General features: G+C 43.9%; 1 protein-coding gene across 3 annotated transcripts in view; it reads right to left on the reverse strand.

Moving 5' to 3' along the window:
• The window catches only part of LOC135396544 (E3 ubiquitin-protein ligase RNF123-like), a 502,532-nt gene that overhangs the window by 310,697 nt on the left and 171,533 nt on the right, over positions 1-20,302 (reverse strand). For all 3 annotated transcript variants that reach the window (XM_064627582.1, XM_064627583.1, XM_064627581.1), the window contains exon 10: positions 8,065-8,308. In XM_064627582.1, the coding sequence (XP_064483652.1) occupies positions 8,065-8,308 (244 nt within the window). The remainder of the gene's footprint in view (positions 1-8,064; positions 8,309-20,302) is intronic.

Consider the following 20,302-nt stretch of genomic DNA (forward strand, 5'->3'; position numbering starts at 1 on the left):
GCAGCTTCCACGTGCAAATGGTATCCCCGAGGGAGTCGATACTTGTAGCGGCAAATTTGCATTTCTTCTTTTTGAGCTTGACATTCTCGGATTCCAGGTCTTTTAGGACTGCCGCAAGATGCTCTAGATGCTGTTCTTCTGTTTCTGAGTGGATGGTGATGTCGCCGAAATAGTTCGGTACATTTTGGAGACTATGTTCTCAATCAGAGTTCGAATGACACGTTGAAATGTAGCTGGAGCATTCAGCAAGCCAGTGGTTCGCAAACTTATATATATAAGATAAACGATACAGGTAAAGATATAGGCGACCTCGCCGCGAACCCCCCCCCACACACACACACACACACATACACAAACACCAGTTTCTCTCGTCGCGATGCCGGACGTCTTCCAATCCCAGCGCATGAACGTTAGCCAAAATGATACACTGACGTTTTGTTGGAGCTACATTCAGAGTGAGCTTTCTGGGCCAAAGAGTCTTGCAAAACGGCATGCTCGCACAACAGCATGCTTCGCTCACCGACAACACACAGACGCCACTGCGCGGTGCACCGTGAAAGCGGGGCGTCCGTGTATGCCGCGATGGACGCAGACGCTGTGGCCTTTAGTGGGAGTGAGTGGACATCACGACATAGCTTTTGGCTCTCGTGCACAAGCGAAAAAGCAGGCGTGAAAGGGAGGTTGTGTGACGCATAGGCGTGGACTGTGGGGGTTGGCGTTCTGAGCCCCCCGAAACTTTCCCAGGAGGCCACGCCCCCTCCGGGAAGTTGTCTGACACTCAAGAGGAAAATTTCGAGGGTATCCTAAGAATCGCGTGTTTCATGCGAGTGATCATGAAAATCCTGTAAAAATTTGCCTCACAACGTCGTAACACGGAATTCCCGACACCCTGGCCGACCTCTGTGCGTCAAAGGGGGCGGAGGACGTTGTGCCACGGCCCCCTCCGGCAGATTAAAAACTATCTGCCTATGGTGTGATGCACCGAGTGCCTCGCGTTCCTCGCATGCAAGCGTATTTATGAGGAACCTCCGGGTAGAGCACTGCACGGGCCGCATTTTTAGGCCCAGGCCCGGCCCGGCCCAAGCCCGAAGTTTCTCGGCCCAAGCCCGGCCCGAGAAATTTATAGGCTACCTGGCCCAGTGTACCAGGCTGTAAAGTTTGACCGTGGCTAACTAACAGAGGGGTAACACAAATTAGAGCCCCATCTAGGTCCGGCAATGTACGGGCCCAGACACATAATGGTCAAACCCGAGCCCAGCCCAGGACCGCAAAAAAAACTTTTACTTCGGCCAGGCCGGGCAGGTCCGAGCCCGTGCCGTGCTCTACCTCCGGGTCTGCTGCCACGGGCTTCCTGGTAACGCAGAATAGCGCGCACGGCGTGAATTTTTTTAAATTTGTGGGCCGCTTCGCGACCCCCCTGGGATCGCGACCCATAGTTTAGGAACCACTGCCGTAATCCAAAATGCATAACAAGTCATTCGTAGTTATCGTTATGAGTTACGAAAGCTGTCTTTTGAATGTCCTCTTCTGTGATATGGACATGCCAGTTCCCTGACGTGGCGTCCAGTGTGGTGAATACCCGGAATTACCCAAGGCGTCCAAGAAGTCGTCAATTCTGGGCTTTGGCTGGTGGTTGGGTTGCGTGATGGCATTGAGTTTGCAGTACTCCACACACTGTCTTGTTTTCCATACTTCCTATTTTTCGCAAGCGCAGCAGGGGAGACGTAGGGAGGCACAGCTCCGAAACTATGTGTCATGTATTTCCCGATGTCTTTCCATGTTTTGTCAGTGTTGAAGACGTCGGACAAGTAGCACTTCAAAGCTTCCCCTTCAAGATGGCCATGAAAGTAGCTCACCCTGTCTCGTTGTGACAACTCGAGCTCTGTTGTCTTCTTGTGAAACAGACGAAGCCATTTGGGATGGTCGAATTAAGTTTTCATTTAGAAGCGATTCCACCTGCCTCCTCATCTCCTCTTTGTCGGCCAATGACGTACAGTAGGACACATAACGAATTGGAGTGTTGTTCATGAGACTGATGGAATGGCTCTCCATAGATATTGACCCGGTATCCGTTTGGGATTGTGAGAATAGTGACGGGTGCTTCCGCAGAATTTGAGTGATAAGTGGGGCAATGTGTGATTGAAGTCTTGGTGATTTAAACTCACCGGCGGGTTGATCTTGGTTTGACGTGATAACACTGGCGAGCTGTTCCCATAACTTCTCTGGTCGTGAGACGTAGGTGAGCGTTGATAAGTTCAGAGAAAGATTGAAAAGCACCGCACTGTCCTGTCCAGCAGAAGTTCGTGTTGCATGGTTTGAAGAGCATGGGCAGTCACAGTCTTGATTGCGTTTCGAATGGTTAGGCGAATGCTGGTGCGACCCAAGGTGGTGGTTCATGAATTCACTTGTTGTACACTAATATTCGAGTTATGGATGAGTTGTTGCTTGAGCCGGCAGAAAACAGTTTCGTTGATACAGATGATGATGGCTCCTGTGTGAAGAACAGCGTCGACCGGAAAGCAAATCAGTGATGCCTTGGGTCGCTTCTGTCTTTTCCCGAGTTTGTGTCGGCGTTGGCAACCTGCGCCTTATTGGGTCTCTCGCTGTACCAATGCATCTGTGGGAGCTAGCTAGCAGACAGCCACACAGGAGGAAGCCCAGAGGTCAACTGTTTATTCGGGCGCGTAGCGTGTGCCCGCTGTTGCGATAGACCTCGTCGTCGTCGACGGTAGGTGGTCGCCACAGGTACTCCCCCGCCCAGAGACAGCGGGAGCTGTGGTTGCAGGTTGCATGTTGTGGGGCCTTGGCTGAAAGGAGCTCGTTTAGGGGTCGCATGATAGTGGCGCAGTTCGGGATGAAGCGGCGGTAAAAGTTTACCATTCCAAGGAATTCCCGCAATTTCTTGATCGTTGGAGGGAGCGGAAAATCACGCACGGCTTGGACCTTAGTGGGCAATGGTCGGATGCCGTCTTCAGTGACGAGGTGGCCGAGAAACTCCAGCTCCTTGACGCCAAAAAGGCACTTTGATGGATTAATAATGAGGCCGTATTCCTGGAGCCGGGAAAAGAGTTCGCGGAGATGGTCGCGGTGAGCTTCAGGCGATGGGCTAGCTACAAGAATATCGTCGATGTAGGCAAAGCAGTACGGGAGACCACGCAGAACCTCATCGACGAAACGCTGGAACGACTGTGCTGCGTTGCGGAGACCGAACGGCATTCTTAGATATTCAAAGAGCCCGAATGGGGTTGTTATGGCCGTCTTTGCAATGCTGTCGGGATGCATGGGGATTTGATGATATGCTTTCACCAAGTCAATTTTCGAGAATGTTGTAGAGCCATGGAGGGAAACAGCAAAGTCATGTATGTGCGGTATAGGATAGCGATCGGGGATTGTGACCCGATTCAGCGCGCGATAGTCGCCGCAAGGGCGCCAGTCCCCGGTACGCTTGGGCACCATGTGTAGGGCAGATGCCCAACTGCTTGACGAGGGTCGCACGATGCCGAGCTCAAGCATGTGTTGAAATTCATTTCGTGCAATCTCGAGTTTTTCTGGCGCAAGGCGGCGAGGGCGCTCGAAGACGGGCGGGCCAGTTGATTCGATATGATGAGTGACGCTATGCTTGACCGGCCGCAAATCGTTAGATGGTGAAGTCAAGTCGGGAAAGTCTTCGAGTATTGCGGCGTAAGGGGACACAGAAGATGCGCGCAGCAGGTGCAAAGATGATGGTGGGATGCGGGTTGCCATACCCGACACGCAGAGCTTGGTGTTTGCATCAGTAAGAGAGCGATGACGCATGTTGACTACAAGATGGAAATGGGAGAGGAAATCGGCGCCTAAAATGGGATGCACGACGTCGGCCACGAAGAAAATCCAGCGGAACGTTCTCCGCAAGCCAAAGTCGAGAGTGAGCGAACGTTGTCCGTACGTCTTGATGGGGCTCTTGTTGGCGGCTTGTAGAGAAGGACCGGTGTAAATGCGGCGGCGGTCAATGGATGAGGCGGGGATGACACTGACCGCGGCGCCGGTGTCGACGAGAAATCGAATTTTCGAGGGATGATCGGTGATAAAGAAGAGGCGACCGTGGTGAGGACCGGCAACAGCGGTCGCGCCTAGTTGCCAGGGCTGGTGTTTTCCTGGAAGATGCAGGGTTCCATGCACTTAGTCGCTGCTTTTCCGAAACGCTCATGATACCAGCAGAGCGTTACTCACGCGACTCAAAGCCACTCACGCGACTCAAAGCGACTCACGCGACTCAAAGCGATTCAAGCGACTGAAAGCGACTCCTTCAGCACCGCACCTGCCTCCCATCATCGCATCGCCCATCTGCGTTCCATCCCATGCTCCTGCTGCAACCTGCAACCACAGCTCCCGCTGTCTCTGGGCGGGGGAGTACCTGTGGCGACCACCTACCGTCGACGACGACGAGGTCTATCGCAACAGCGGGCACGCGCTACGCGCCCGAATAAACAGTTGACCTCTGGGCTTCCTCCTGTGTGGCTGTCTGTTAGCTAGCTCCCACACATCTTTCCGTGGAGCCCTCTTCTGGCGCGGATACGACACTCACTTGTGGGCACATTGCGGGACTTGTGTATACGTCCCTCGTCGAAGCCGCTCCCTGGGTGCCACGTTTTGCCGTACGTTGGGTACGAGATGTTATCCCAAGCCTCCTCTTAGATGCGTCGATGCGCTGAGGAACGGCGAGCCCCTCCAACGGCGTTTGGATGCAAATACTCGCAAAACTTACTTCGGCATGCGGACGAAGTCCAATGAGGCCAGAAACAGTAGACGGTCTGAGTTCTGCAGCCTTGTCCAATTTGCATTTCGTATCATAGTACTCTTTGATACCCTAGTCCTTCTTCAGTATTAACTGAATACATTCACGGAAGGGATCGGTCACCACAGCTCCGAAACCATGTGTCATGTATTTCCCGATGTTTTTCCATGTTTCGTCAGTGTCGAATACGTCGGACAAGTAGCACTTGAAAGCTTCCCCTTCAAGATGGCCATGAAAGTAGCTCACCCTGTCTTGTTGTCACCACTCGAGCTCTGTTGTCTTCTTGTGAAACAGACGAAGCCATTTTTATATTGGGACGCCGTCCGGTGACCCAGTGAGCTTGGCAATGTTGAGATGATTCTTTACCGGCATTGCGGCACTGATTGAAGGTATCTCCTGTCGACTCGTGTAACTCTTGGTGGCGGTGGCTTGGTGCGGAAGGAGTGAGATGATCAGTGATTGGACGATGAGAGCACTACACGTTTATTTACATTACTTTTTACAACGGATAGAGGGAATACAAGGAAGTGAACTGGTTATGTCGATGGCTGAATGCAGACTTCCCCGACAACCGCCGCGTCGCTCCCAAATTGTTCCTCTCCCGGTTTTCTTGGAACTGATAGGTTGCTCATCGTGTGACACAGCTGTGGGTGGAAACGATGAGGTTTTGGGGATGGCGATGTTACATTATAAATAACACGGGGGAAATAGCCGAAGCTATTTTGCTGCACGTAGTGTACTGTTTGTAAGTGCCAAACGTCACCATACCAGCACCGGACAGCTGTTTCGGCCTTTTTAGGCCTCTTAAGCAGTGCGCAGGCAGGCGACGCTTGAGCGAGTGGCGTTAGAAGGTCACGTGGAACGTGATATCCTCCTATCAGGGTGAGAGACTTACCACTGAAAGCCCAATGCTAAGCCAGCGAAGTATATAGGGGAAAGAACAGCCGAAGCTCTTTGGCTGCACGTAGTGTATATAACATTTGTAAGTGCTCAAACGTCGCCATACCAGCACTGGACAGCTGGTTCTGTCTTTTTGGGCCTCTTCAGCACTGCGCAGGCAGGCGACGCTTGAGCGAGTGGCGTCAGAAGGTCACGTGGAACGTGATATCCTCCCGTCTGGGTGAGAGACTCACCACTGAAACCATCATACGAAGAACAGTCTCTGTTGGAAATATCGGCGGCTCCCGTACTGAGGCATATCCCTTCACATTTCCTTACTGGTTCGCTGTAGGAACGTATTTTCCCCCGTTGGCTTATACAAGGTATCGGTTCGAACAAAGCCGACCGCCTTGCATTTGTAAGGTACACGGAATGCTAAACGGTACACGGCCGTTTTATTAGGTACACTGCGTGACTACCGTATGAGCTGTACCTCTTACGCAACATCGTTCGGCCTTGCTGCGCTTTTTGGCTGAAATGACGGTCGTCGTTATTGGTCAACGGCAGATTTCATGCGTTTTGATGAACGCGATAAGATCATTCAATTTGTGGAGCGATTGAAAAGCGAAAACATTTGTAAGCCGCCACATCCCATAGATGAATGAGCACGCGAATGTTTCCAGAGTGGAGGTGGCTACTTTTCCTCTCTTTTTTTTCTCTCTCTCTCTCTTTTCTGTTGTTGTTGCGCCATTGTGAAATGTGCGTGACCTCGTCCACGAAATATTGGAGTTATAGAGCACTCAGTCCTCTGCGGCCTCTGTGTTTAACCATTATTATTCTTTTCTTTTCTTTCAGTGTCCGTACATGCTGTCAGGACTTACGTCTATACGTCGTCACCACCACGATTACGAGGGAACCGCGAGAAAAACAAGTAAGAGAATTTTGTCGGGGCCGCCGCAACATGTCGCCGCCTCTATTTAGCAGTGGCTGTTAGTGGATTTTTTATTTTAGAAGTCAAAGCTCAACTTGAACCATTAACTTGCAGTACGAAGTAACCCAAGGCTCGTGAGGACCTAAACTGGTTTGCTATTACCCGTGCACCTCACGTAGTTGAACGTGAAGTCGCATAAGACGAGCAGAGAAGAACCATGAACTGCGAGGGCTCATCAAGACGTTCGTCGTCGTTGGGGTACTTGTTATAACTGCCCTGTGCCCCAACATGTGTCAAATCCACCAACATGCTCCCCAACTTCTTCTGTGCGTCGTGAGCACTATGAGCAAAAGGTACCAATACTACTTTTACACGAAAATCAACAGCAGGGGAAAAAATGCGAAACGACAATGTGACGGTACTCACAGTAACTAGTATACGAAACAAATAACCAAACCTTTACGAAAGAAGAAAGTCAGAGCTAGTCGAGCAAGTATTTACTGGTGTGTAAAGGGTCTAGAGCAACGATTAGACTTATTTACTCATGTTAAGCATGAGAGTTGTGTCAGTGCGAGTGAAGAACGCAACACGTTATTTATTCAGCAAATGGCTATTACACACATGAATAATTCCCCTCAAATGCACTCATTCAAACAACTGGGGGCTTTTTGCGACTTCCTTTGGACGCATGTTCAGTTAATCAGGCCTGATTCACACCAGCGTCCGTGTTTTTCACGAACAGAACACAGAGCCCATTGAATGCATGGGGCTGCGAAAAACGGATGTGTGAATAGCCCCACAGACTTTGACGTTTTTTTTTTTTTTTTTTTTGCTTCAGTCCGTCAAAATCACAAACCAGAAAACAACTGCCCGAAAACGAATCTAAATTACCTGATTACCATCTGCGTTTTTTGTCTTTAGCGGAAGGAGGGGGGGGGCATTACCAATACGCTAAATCAATTTGGTACTCAACGCCCCATTTATGGCCTTGTCATCCCCGTACCCGTACCCAATGTAAGCAAAGTGATTTTGCCACCCTCATGCTAACTTACTCGCTTATTCAGGTATTTTACCCACTATCCATGACGAAAAATACCTAGAAACGGTACGGTACATGTGTAGTTTAACCGTAACTTGTACCCGCGAGCCGTAAAAGTGCGCGAATATCTGCGGGTATCCCAACAGCCGCGCTCACCTATCCTTATGATGTTGATACCCAATGAAGGGCCATAACGTTGACGGGTTGTGAGGTTCATGTTCAATGGCGGGTTGTGAGGTTACCAGGTTGATGTAGAATGACGAGTTGTGATTAGGTGCTGACGTTATCGGTATTATTTCTTCAGTGATTTCGCATGCGTGTTATGTGCACGTGAGGGGCGAGAGCGCAAACACATCACAAAAATGCAAAAACGCAACCCGCGATAGTCGAGTGACCGATTTCGGATGTTGGAACTGGAATCAACCATCCACTAAATTTTACCTTGAGGACTTCTTCGTAGACAGGCAGGATCCTTTTTGTCCATCCAAGCAAAATGTGTGCTTTTTCTAGCTGTCCCTGTGGTAGCCTCTCTAGGGGTGAATAGCCGTCCACTGGGTAGCGCAGAGGTGTAGCCCCAAAGTTAGCAACCAGCTGCTCTCTGTAAGCCAAGCTCACTGCAGGGAAGTAAGCTAATCCAGGACCCACACGAACGTCTCCAAAAGCCTCTCCAAGCCAGCAACCATTCCTGCAATTTGTAATTCTCCTTACAAATTGCACGTGTAAACGAAGAAAATAAAAGACGGTAGGTGTCTCCATTGCTGACGTGTTCCGCAGCACTAGAACCTCACTCCGTCAGCACACTGTCTCCGGACAACAAAGAGTGTCTAAAAACGACCTATGGAGCAACATGTTGGATACGTGGGAGGTACCCGGGTTCGAATCCCGGTGTCGGCTGTGCTGTCTGGGGTTTTTCCTGGGTTTTCCTCAGACACTTTCAGACATATGTCGGCACAGTTCCCTTAGAAGTCGGCTCAGGACGCACATTCCCCGTCAGTCGTGACGTTGCCCACTTCTGTGAGGCCGACAACGGCGAGCCCTTTCACCACCACCATTACATTTCAATACCAGGAATCTAAATTTCAAAGTTACGTTACCGCTCACATGGTGTTTGCCATTCATTGAAATGTTGAACAATGTTCACATCATGCGGTTACAGTATATCATTTCACGAACTTCCAACCCATTTTCTTCCATCTAGTATATAATACTGTGCTCAATCACCGCAGCATACCGCAGTCTTAAGGCTGCGGTATGAATATAATACTACTGTTCTTCATCATGATTAGTAAAGCAGGATGGCTGTGGATATAGAAACTTCGGTTACCGGTTCGGTTCGAGTTGGTGTGTGCCGCCTGTTATTTAACCCATCGTCTGGTGGCACACCCATTTGATGTGACATAATACTCGAGGTCTGGCGGTCCATCCGGTAGCGCGGGACATACAAGGCCAAGGGTGAAGAAAGTTGTCCTCTCTCCGCCGCTTATAGAAGAAACATGTTTTGTCATTCCTACCTTCGAAAGTTTGCAGCAGCAGTGCACTGTAACGTCATCATGTGGAACATTAAAAACGTAGCCAAAGAACCACTATGTTTAATACGGCTGCACTGCACTGCTGCTGCAAGTGTGCCGCGGCTCGCCTGTCACAGCAGTAGTAAAGGGGTTGGCCGTAGGACACCGGAGATCACTACGTTCCATGGACCCCTGGGCCCTGTGCCGTTGACTCCTGAGTCCTTCGCGTAGTTTTCCCCGCGCGGCGCGTATGCGGAGGGTTGTCCGCGCGATTATAACATGCATAGACATGCAAAGTGGAGTCATACACAAAAAGTACAAGTTGAATTTATTAAAGCCAATTATAATGCCAATCAAGTGAAAATATATTTATTGAAGTCAACAGTGCTGGGAATTGTAATGCCAATTGTGATGCCAATCAGGTAAAGGAGAAAAACGCAGCCGAAAAACCTTCACGACCTGAAACAGAAGAAACAAAGCACAGGACAGTGCGTGCAAAGAATATACATAATTTATTCGCTATTAATATTTAAAGTCATCAGGTTCTGAAAGAAAACATAATATCAACGGTCATCACATTGCTTAACAATTGTTCACTTACGGAGCCCCGCACCAACGACCTAAAAGATAACTTATTATTATATGAAACTACATTCGCATACAGTAATACGTACAATACTGCGGCCACACTGGATAATTTGAAAAAGATACATTTTAATATCAACAATCATACTTCCATTATAGCAACAATAATCTGAAAGAGAATCTCATTTAATATTCTACTTTCAATAATACATGCAATACTGAGGCCACATTGGATAATCTGAAAAAGGTACATTTTAATATCAACAACCATACTTGAATCCATGGAAGACCATGGACATGAACGACAAGAACGACACGAACACAAGAGGAAATAAAATCTATAACACTACATTTAATCAAAGGAGATATTCTTAACGAATATAATTACAATCAAAATTACGAGTTGTATTATATAAAGTCTGAGACGTGACTATCATCATTGCAATAGCGGGATTTTAATAACAAGTGCCGATAGATGTATGTAATTAATTGTGAACAGCAGAAACCCTGGAAGACCACGCCACACGAACGACAAGAACGACACGAACATCAGAGGAAATAAAATCTATAACACTACATTTAATCAAAGGAGATATTCTTAACGAATATAATTACATTCAAAATTACAAGTTGTATTATATAAAGTCTGAGACGTGACTATCATCATTGCAATAGCGGGATTTTAATAACAAGTGCCGATAGATGTATGTAATTAATTGTGAACAGCAGAAACCCTGGAAGACCACGCCACACGAACGACAAGAACGACACGAACACAAGAGGAAATAAAATCTATAACACTACATTTAATCAAAGGAGATATTCTTAACGAATATAATTACAATCAAAATTACAAGTTGTATTATATAAAGTCTGAGACGTGACTATCATCATTGCAATAGCGGGATTTTAATAACAAGTGCCGATAGATGTATGTAATTAATTGTGAACAGCAGAAACCCTGGAAGACCACGCCACACGAACGACAAGAACGACACGAACACAAGAGGAAATAAAATCTATAACACTACATTTAATCAAAGGAGATATTCTTAACGAATATAATTACAATCAAAATTAAAAGTTGTATTTAGAAAGTCTGAGACGTGACCACCATCATTGCAATAGCGGGATTTTAATTACAAGTGCCGATAGATGTATATAGATGTAACGATTCCATCATCGCTGCATTTCAATACGTCCTAGACATGGTCATATTCGGAGATATGGTACAAACTACAGAACTGAAGGTGCAAGAATTTATATGCCGAATCTACAATACTTATAAAAATATCTGCACATCAATGTCGGAATGGCCACTGGGATTGATGGCGGAGTTTTTGAGGTTTGCCAACAAAGAATTGATATACACTAGAGCAGATGTAATTGTAGTCATTGCAATGGGCATTGCGTTCGTCAAGAAAGCAGTCAGATCAAATTATCATATACAAGCGGTCTATACCGCACGATTCATTACAGATTTGTTGAAATTACACCTAACTATTCAGATGAAAAATACGTAGAAATCGTATCACATGATATGTTGCACTACCACGGCAACGCAATTATTTTCTTCTACCAGTTCTTGCAACGATGTCGAATGAGCAGAAGTTCAATATTGTTGTACAAGGTCTGATGTATCATCACTTACTGAAACTCAACGAACATATCAACTGCGGTGGACCACCGGACGATTTTCATCTAATACTGTCTTGTACGCCATTCAAGAACATTCATACAAAGAAAGGAAACATCAATAAGAGATTGTGCAAGTTCGTCGCAACAAAGTGCAAGTTACTGAATCGATACAAATACGGCGACAACGTATCGATTGCATTGATCAACGCTGGATTCAAGAGACCAATAATAAGAAATCTTTATATAATGCATTCCGAATTCACCAATCAAGACAACAAACGAAAACTTCAGAGATTGGAATAGGACAATTGTAATTTATCGAAATAAACAAGTGTAAATTGAGATAATAAATGAAATCTTTGTCATCAATATAATGAATTCTATGCATCGCAACGAAAACAGCTTATATTCGGTATGGCTAGATTGAACACAATGATTGCCGAGGAAACGAATATTCCACACTATGTGCAAGAAATTTAATATGGAATCAGAGCTAACCATCAAATAGATTTTACCCGACTACCCTCTGTACAAGTTCAACACCCGAAGGATAGAATTGCCGGAGAAGGATCGGTCATTGAAATTTCAGGCATGATACATTATCTTTCATAACAAAAAAAAAGGATCATCAATCTTTTGTGAAAACTTATCACGTTTCATGAATTAAATTCCACAGTGCATGTATATTTCTCAAACAGTTGGACTAGCCCAGACGTAGGAAAAGAAGAAAAGGCGTCTTTGACAAGCAACCCGATTGGAGTGCGGAATAAATAGTTTCCTCAACACAGTTGTCCGTTTGTATGACAGGATAGGAAAAGGGAGCCGTCCAAGATAGGGCAAAACGGGAAATAAGGCAAGATAACTGATTGCGGCGGGATAAGTCAAAGCGTTCGCGACACAGTGTCATCAACTGTTACAATTGCATTCGGGTTCAGTGCCTGCGAAATAATACGAAGCCTTCGCGAAAAGCGAATCTATTATCAGATGCCACGATGCAAACGAAGGATTTTACAAGCACGAAGTGCAGGCGAAGTCTACATTTCTAATCACATAATCTTCGTAACACATGGCATACAAACGTATATCAGATGAATTCTAAGTGACAATCAGATTTTGGGAGAAGCGAATCACACAACTGTCAGCAGAATTATTTAACCAATATACATTGAGGATGCATAAACACAATGGAAGATACCTAATCTTAATTATAATAAACAGATCAACACACATACAGAAACATAGATCTGTGCCGTGTGATGAGAAACTATTCGTAATAATATCCACGACATAAAGAATTCGCAATACCTTATAGTGTATATAGAACATATCAAACTCTTCGATTAAATTTCTGTCATCATGAAAGAGTGCTTGTCAAAGTGAGCGAGCTAAAGCTTGCGTATCGAGAAATTACACATTCTACAACACTGATGAGACATCGCAACACCTGTTCAAATTTTAATTAAACTCTTTTAGATGTCTCCTGGAAGTGAATCGATTAATTTTAGCATTTAATCCACAATCAAATATCTTGATTAGTATGTGTCACTATATGCAAAGCTTTTTAGTCTATGTCTTTAAAAAAATACAAAAAGTAGCGTGCAGTTTTGACTTCGAAAATTTAAACAACAAAATTATGTTTAGTGTGGAGTTTGTGTTTTATCTCATTATGAGCTAAAAAATTTAAGTATGGCCTTTCCATTTGTAGTGCACGGATGCTATGACACTAAGGATAAGGTGATAGTTTTTCAGTATGGCTACGGGAAACCTCGAATACATTTTGTGAATTGAATCTAATAACTGGGAGTTTACATAGCGAGACAACTGAGATCATGGTCGACGCCACAGCGGTTGGTCTGTGCATTGCTTTTATCCACTTGAGGGTTCTTTAACGTGCGATGAAAGCTCATCACACGGCACGGATCTATGCTTCTGTATGTGTGTTGATCTGCTTATTATAATTAAGATTACGTATCTTCCATTGTGTTTGTGCATAGTGTTCATCCTCAATGTATATTGGTTAAATAATTCTGCTGACAGTTGTGTGATTCGCTTCGCCAAAATCTGATTGTCACTCAGAATTCATCTCATATACGTTTGTATGCCATGTGTTACGAAGATTATGTGATTAGAAATGTAGACTTCGCCTGCACGTCATGCTTGTAAAATGCTTCGTTTGCATCGTGGCATCTGATAATAGATTCGCTTTTCGCGAAGGCTTCGTATTATCTCGCTGGCACTGAAGCCGAATGCAATTGTAAAAGTTGATGACACTGTGTCGCGAACGCTTTGACTTATCCCGCCGCAATCAGTTATCTTGCCATATTTCCCGTTTTGCCTTATCTTGGACGGCTCCTTTTTTCTTTCCAGTCATACAAACGGGCAACTGTGTTAACGAAAATATTTATTCCGCACTCTAATCGGGTTGCTTGTCAAAGACGCCTTTTCTTCTTTTCCTACGTCTGGGCTAGTCCAACTGTTTGAGAAATATACATGCACTGTGGAATTTAATTCATGAAATGTGATAAGTTTTCACAAAAGATTGATGATCCTTTTTTTTTTGTAATCAAAGATTGACGTATCATGCCTGAAATTTCAATGATCGATCCTTCTCCGGCAATTCTATTCTTCGGGTGTTGAACTTGTACAGAGGGTAGTCGGGTAAAATCTATTTGATGGTTAGCTCTGATTCCATATTCGAATTCTTGCACATAGTGTGGAATATTCGTTTCCTCGGCAATCATTGTGTTCAATCTAGCCATACCAAATATAAGCTGTTTTCATTGCAAAGCGTAGAATTCATTATATTGATAGCAAAGATTTCATTTATTATTTCAATTTACACTTGTTTATTTCGATAAATTACAATTGTCCTATTCCAATCTCTGAAGTTTTCGTTTGTTGTCTTGATTGGTGAATTCGGAATGCATTATATAATGATTTCTTATTATTGGTCTCTTGAATCCAGCGTTGATCAATGCAATCGATACGTTGTCGCCGTATTTGTATCGATTCAGTAACTTGCACTTTGTTGCGACGAACTTGCACAATCTCTTATTGATGTTTCCTTTCTTTGTATGAATGTTCTTGAATGGCGTACAAGACATTATTAGATGAAAATCGTCCGGTGGTCCACCGCAGTTGATATGTTCGTTGAGTTTCAATAAGTGATGATACATCAGACCTTGTACAACAATATTCAGCTTCTGCTCATTCGACATCGTTGCAAGAACTGGTAGAAGAAAATAATTGCGTTGCCGTGGTAGTGCAACATATCATGTGATACGATTTCTACGAATTTCCATCTGAATAGTTAGGTGTAATTTCAACAAATCTGTAATGAATCGTGCGATATAGACCGCTTGTATATAATTTGATCTGACTGCTTTCTTGACGAACGCAATGCCCATTGCAATGATTACAATTACATCTGGTCTAGTGTATTTCAATTCTTCGTTAGCAAACCTCAAAAACTCCGCCATCAATCCCAATGGCCTTCCGACGTTGATGTGCAGATATTTTTATATGTATTGTAGATTCGGCATATAAGTTCTTGCACCTTCAGTTCTGTAGTTTGTACCATATCTCCGAATACGACCATGTCTAGGACGTATTGAAATGCAGCGATAATGGAATCGTTATGCGGCTCTTCCTTTTCGAAGCACTTTTTTATCACATCTTCCCATGACTTACGGTAGCGAGTACAAAATCTGTCCATCTCTTCAATGTAGTGCAATTGTCTCTTCTGTTTTCAAGTGCGCATCTACACTTAATTAAAAGCATATCTCTGCTCATTTTATCGTTTATTATCTGGTTTAGAATATTATTAATATCCACCTGCCGTGAGAATTATGGAAGATGATTTACAAAAGGATATGATGAGTCAGAAAAAAATGTGTGCTTTCAATGATTCTATGTACAAGACCACGCTAGAATCTTGCCTTCCATAACTTGATGTTTGTGTTTTGGGTCCTCGGCTTTCATCACTAATTTTATCGCTTGACCACACTAGTTGATCTTGTTTATTCATTGAAATGACAAGTTTCTGTACAGATTCTGTGGTGCACTCACACTGCTTGCTTAGAAATGACTTGTATGAATTAATTATTGTTTTGTTTCAGGTTCGATTGATATTCTATGAGTTGGGCATTATGTATGCATGATGTATTAATTGTGTCTGTCGATTTCCTCTACGGGAAAACTTTTAAATATTTCACGCTTGCTTGGAAAGTTACTACCTGAAATAATTATTGTCTTGTATTTGTTTCAATTGCTCACTCGACTGACATCAGTAAAAGTAATCTCTGAGTTGGGAATGGCTCATATTTCTGAGTTGTGTTTCACATTTGATTTTTCTGTGTGGTTCATCTATATAGAACTTTCTGTTGCAAGATATTACAAAAATTGATGTAATTAAATTTGTTTTCATTTCTGATTGAGTATTGTTGCTATCATTTAATAATTTGGACTTTCTCTACATGTTCAATAAAAAATATTGCCTCTGTACAAACTCAGCCGACTATGTCATCAACTTTGACGAAAGACTTCCGTTTCAGGGAAAGGATGCAAAAAGATAGTGATCCCCACGAATAATATCGGCATCTATTTGCGCTGCGCAATAAAATATATCGCCTTTGTACTATCTTACCTGACCTCGAGAGCACCCTGTTTGCTTGAGGAAGGAAAACGAATATAGCCCCAGGTTCATCTATATAGAACTTTCAAGATATTACAAAAATTGATATAATTAAATTTGTTTCTCATTGTTTTTGATTGAGTATTGTTGCTATCATTTAATAATTTGGACTTTCTGTACATGTTCAATAAAAATATCGCTTCTGTACAAACTTAGCCGACTATGTCACCCACTTTGACGAAAGACTTCCGTTTCAAGGAAAGGGTGCGAAAAGATAGTGACCCCCGCGAATAATACCGACATCTATTTGCGCTGCACAATAAAATATATCGCCTTTGAACTATCTTATCTGACCAGGAGAGCGCCCTGTTTGCTTGAGGAATGAAAAGGAATATAGCCCCCAACCCTTTGAGTGATAAAGCATGCACAGTGCTTTGGCGGTATAGACAGAGAGATAATATGTCTCCGGGCTTTGAAGAAAAACCGAGATCCTCTCATGGTGCCTGGATGCATGGATTCATAAAACAAAGTAAGGTTTGTAGTGTATCTTATAATTACAATTGTATAGTGTTCGATTAGATTATGTCACGAGGATGATTTTATGATAGCTAAAATGATAGATTATTCTCCTCTGATGTTTTGATTAAGAATATCTTCTTTGTAGTGGCATAGATTTTATTTCCTCTTGTGTTCGTGTCGGTCCTGTCGTTCGTGTTCCGTGGTCTTCCAGGGTCTCTGCTGCTCACAGTTAATTACATACAACTATCACAACCTCCAGCTATTGCAATGATGGTTCTCACGTATAGCAATATTAGATTTTTTATAATAAAACCTGTAATCTTGATTGTAATCTTATTGATTAAGAATATCTTCTTTGTAGTGATATATATTTTATTTCCTCTTGCATTCGTGTCGTTCTTGCTGTTCGTGTTCCGTGGTCTTCCAGGGTCTCTGCTGTTCACAATTAATTACATACATCTATCAGCACCAGTCTTAACAAATCGGGGCAGATATCATTAGCGTTAGATAGAAGCGTGCTAGGTTGTGAAGTTCACTGTTAACATATCTTTTTTCTGTGTTGGATCCATAAAACAAAGTAAGGTTTGTAGTGTCTCTTAGAATGAAAATTGTATAGTGTTCGATTAGATTATGTCACGAGGATGATTTTATGATAGTTAAAATGATAGATTATTCTCCTCTGTTGTTTGGTTAAGAATATCTTCAATTAAATGTGGTGTTATAGATTTCATTTCCTCTTGTGTTCGTGTCGTTCTTGTCGTTCGTGTCCCATGGTCTCCCAAGGTCTCTGCTGTTCACAACTAATTACATACATCTATCGGCACTTGTAATTAAAATCCCGCTATTGCAATGATGGTGGTCACGTCTCAGACTTTATACAACTTGTAATTTTGATTGTAATTATAGTGGTTAAGAATATCTCCTTTGATTAAATGTAGTGTTATAGATTTTATTTCCTCTTGTGTTCCGTGTCGTTCTTGCCGTTCATGTCCATGGTCTTCCATGGATTCAAGTATGGTTGTTGATATTAAAATGTACCTTTTTCAGATTATCCAATCTGGCCTCAGTATTGCATGTATTATTGAAAGTAGAATATTAAATGAGATTCTCTTTCAGATTATTGTTGCCATAATGGCAGTATGATTGTTGATATTAAAATGTATCTTTTTCAAATTATCCAGTGTGGCTGCAGTATTGTGTGTATTATTGAATGCGAATGTAGTTTCATATAATAATAAGTTACCTTTTAGGTCGTTGGTGCGAGGCTCCGTAAGTGATCAATTGGTAAGCAATGTGATGACCGTTGATATTATGTTTTCTTTCAGAATCTGACGATTTGAAATATTTATAGCGAATAAATTATGTAAATTCTTTACACGTACTGTCCTGTGTTTTGTTTCTTCTGTTTCAGGTCGTGAAGGTTTTTCGGCTGGGTTTTCCTCCTTCACCTGATTGGCATCACAATTGGCATTGCAATTCCCAGCGCTATTGACTTTAATAAATATATTATCACTTGATTGGCATTATAATTGGCTTTAATAAATATATTTCAACTTGTACTTTTTGTGTGTGACTCCTCTTTGCATGTCTATGCATGTTATAATCGCGCGCACAACCCTCCGCACACGCACCGCGCGGGAAAAACTACGCGAAGGACTCAGGGGCCAACGGCACAGGGCCCAGGGGTCCATGGAAAGTAGTGATCCCCGGTCTCCTACGGCCAGCCCCTTTACTACTCACAGCAGTTCAGACCTTCCATTTGCAACCTGAAAGTGCCTTGGCGCCGACAGCGGCAGCTGCGGTGTGGCGTACTTCTATAGTTTCGATTTTAGAGGTGTAGACGCTGGCCGAAGTTGTGCCAGTCTGTCAGAACGCAGACGCAAAGAAGGCGAAAGGAAGCACACGGAGGTGAATGCAAGTTACGCTGAGTGAAGTCCCTCCAACTATATATACGTTAGCGTATCAACCTAGTGACGCCCAAGAAGGCAAGTCTTGAGACTTCAATGGCGCGTTGGAAGTTCATCTGAGCAATAGTGACTATAGTTTATTTGCCATATGAAGATGCTACATAAAAAATACGTTCCACTTCCAGATGACATGTTACCGCTACAGTATCGGTATATCGTTTTTTTTTTTTTGCAATTCCAATCATATCCGGGGGGGATTTTCGAGCGGTCTGCCTGCCTAGATTGGCGGCACGTTTCACGGTAAAGGGATGAAAGCGGGTCTGGTTGGTCGAAAAGCAGAAATAAATCCATATAAAACGTAACTAAGAGATCTTGTATCATTTTTAGTGGCTACCAATAATTTTGTAGCATATTAGAACTTCGAGCCGGTTCCGAACCGGTTTACAGCCTCTGAACCGGTTAATCGAACCGATATATGTGAACTCCGGAGCTGAACCGGATCCGAACCGTATGGCAGAACCCGAACCCGAACCAAACCGAAAAACGTTTCGGTTCGACGCTCTGGCTGTGCTACACCATGTATACTGTAGTACGATATAAAAGGGAAGAATCATAGCCCGGTTTATCACCTACTATCTATTTTCAGCGAGGTAACCCAGCCCGCGCGCAAGACATAAACGCGCTGGCCTTGACAGCAGTAATTCCAGAAATGCAGTTCATTTGTTGCTCTAACTGACCCTCTGGGTGCGCCCTCATATATGCTAGAAGAAATCGTGTACACCGGGGTTACTAACAGATGATGTCTCACATGATGCGTAGTTCCGCGAAAACCTACCAGAGGCGATTCGACCGCGTACTGACAAGGTACACTTGCCGCCACCTATCGGCAGGCACATCGGCGGCTACATGCAACAGCGGCCAATCAACACACCGGTCTTTCTAGCTCACATCATCATCATCTTAACAACAGCGGATGCATCAGGAGCGCAGGGAGGGCAAGACTCGTTCCACCCGGAACGGTCACGTGCTTTTGAGCGATCAATCTGATTGGAGTAGGTGCTGATCTGCTGGCCAGATAATCCGCCGACGGGGAAGGGAAGGTCGCTGCTCATGCGCGCGGTTTTGGTTCGACTCATTTGCATAGCAAAATTCGCCCATGGATATTCCATCGTATGTGCTCGTTCCATGACTTTTTTTAAATAAAATGGCTTTTAACTATGTGTATCCCGTTCTTCTGTCACAGTTTTACCGCCAAGTCCTCAACATCGTTGAGGCGTTAATTAATGATACAGCGTTACACCTTACAGCGGCACCTTACAGCGTTAATTAATGAGATTTCGGTACTTAGTGATCGAGCAGTTACATAATGCCTATGCTGCCTACATACACTCTATGCAAACATCCTTGTTGATCTCATAGCTTTTTTATTTAAAGAAACTTGAAACGAGATCACACACCGAAAGAGAGTTAGGAAAGGTACAAGTATTTCAATATTGAGGATCACGCCGGCGCTATCACAGTAGTAACCTGATCCATTCTCCAAAATCACAAATAAGGTGATCCTAAAGGAAATGACAATTGTGAAGAAGAAGATTATGGAGCTCTTGCTGAGAGTATGGAGAACGGCACAAATGCTGAGCAGTCAGCAGTTGCTCAGTGTGGTCCCTTGAGCTTTGAACGCACGTCGCCATAGAGGACTGCCGCTAATAACACCCACCTAGAGGTTTTAAAATCTGTGGGAGACCGATGTCAGTATGCTACATAGGACGCTAAGGATGTGCTGCGTAAGTTCGGATGGACTATTGCATCCGCAAGCGTGCGTATGAGACCGATACGGTAATGTTCGGCACAGTCCTTGGCAGAGTTTCTCTTCCGAAAACAGCTTAAAT

This window comes from Ornithodoros turicata, chromosome 6, assembly GCF_037126465.1.
Source record: "Ornithodoros turicata isolate Travis chromosome 6, ASM3712646v1, whole genome shotgun sequence".
In the NCBI taxonomy this organism is placed as follows: domain Eukaryota; kingdom Metazoa; phylum Arthropoda; class Arachnida; order Ixodida; family Argasidae; genus Ornithodoros; species Ornithodoros turicata.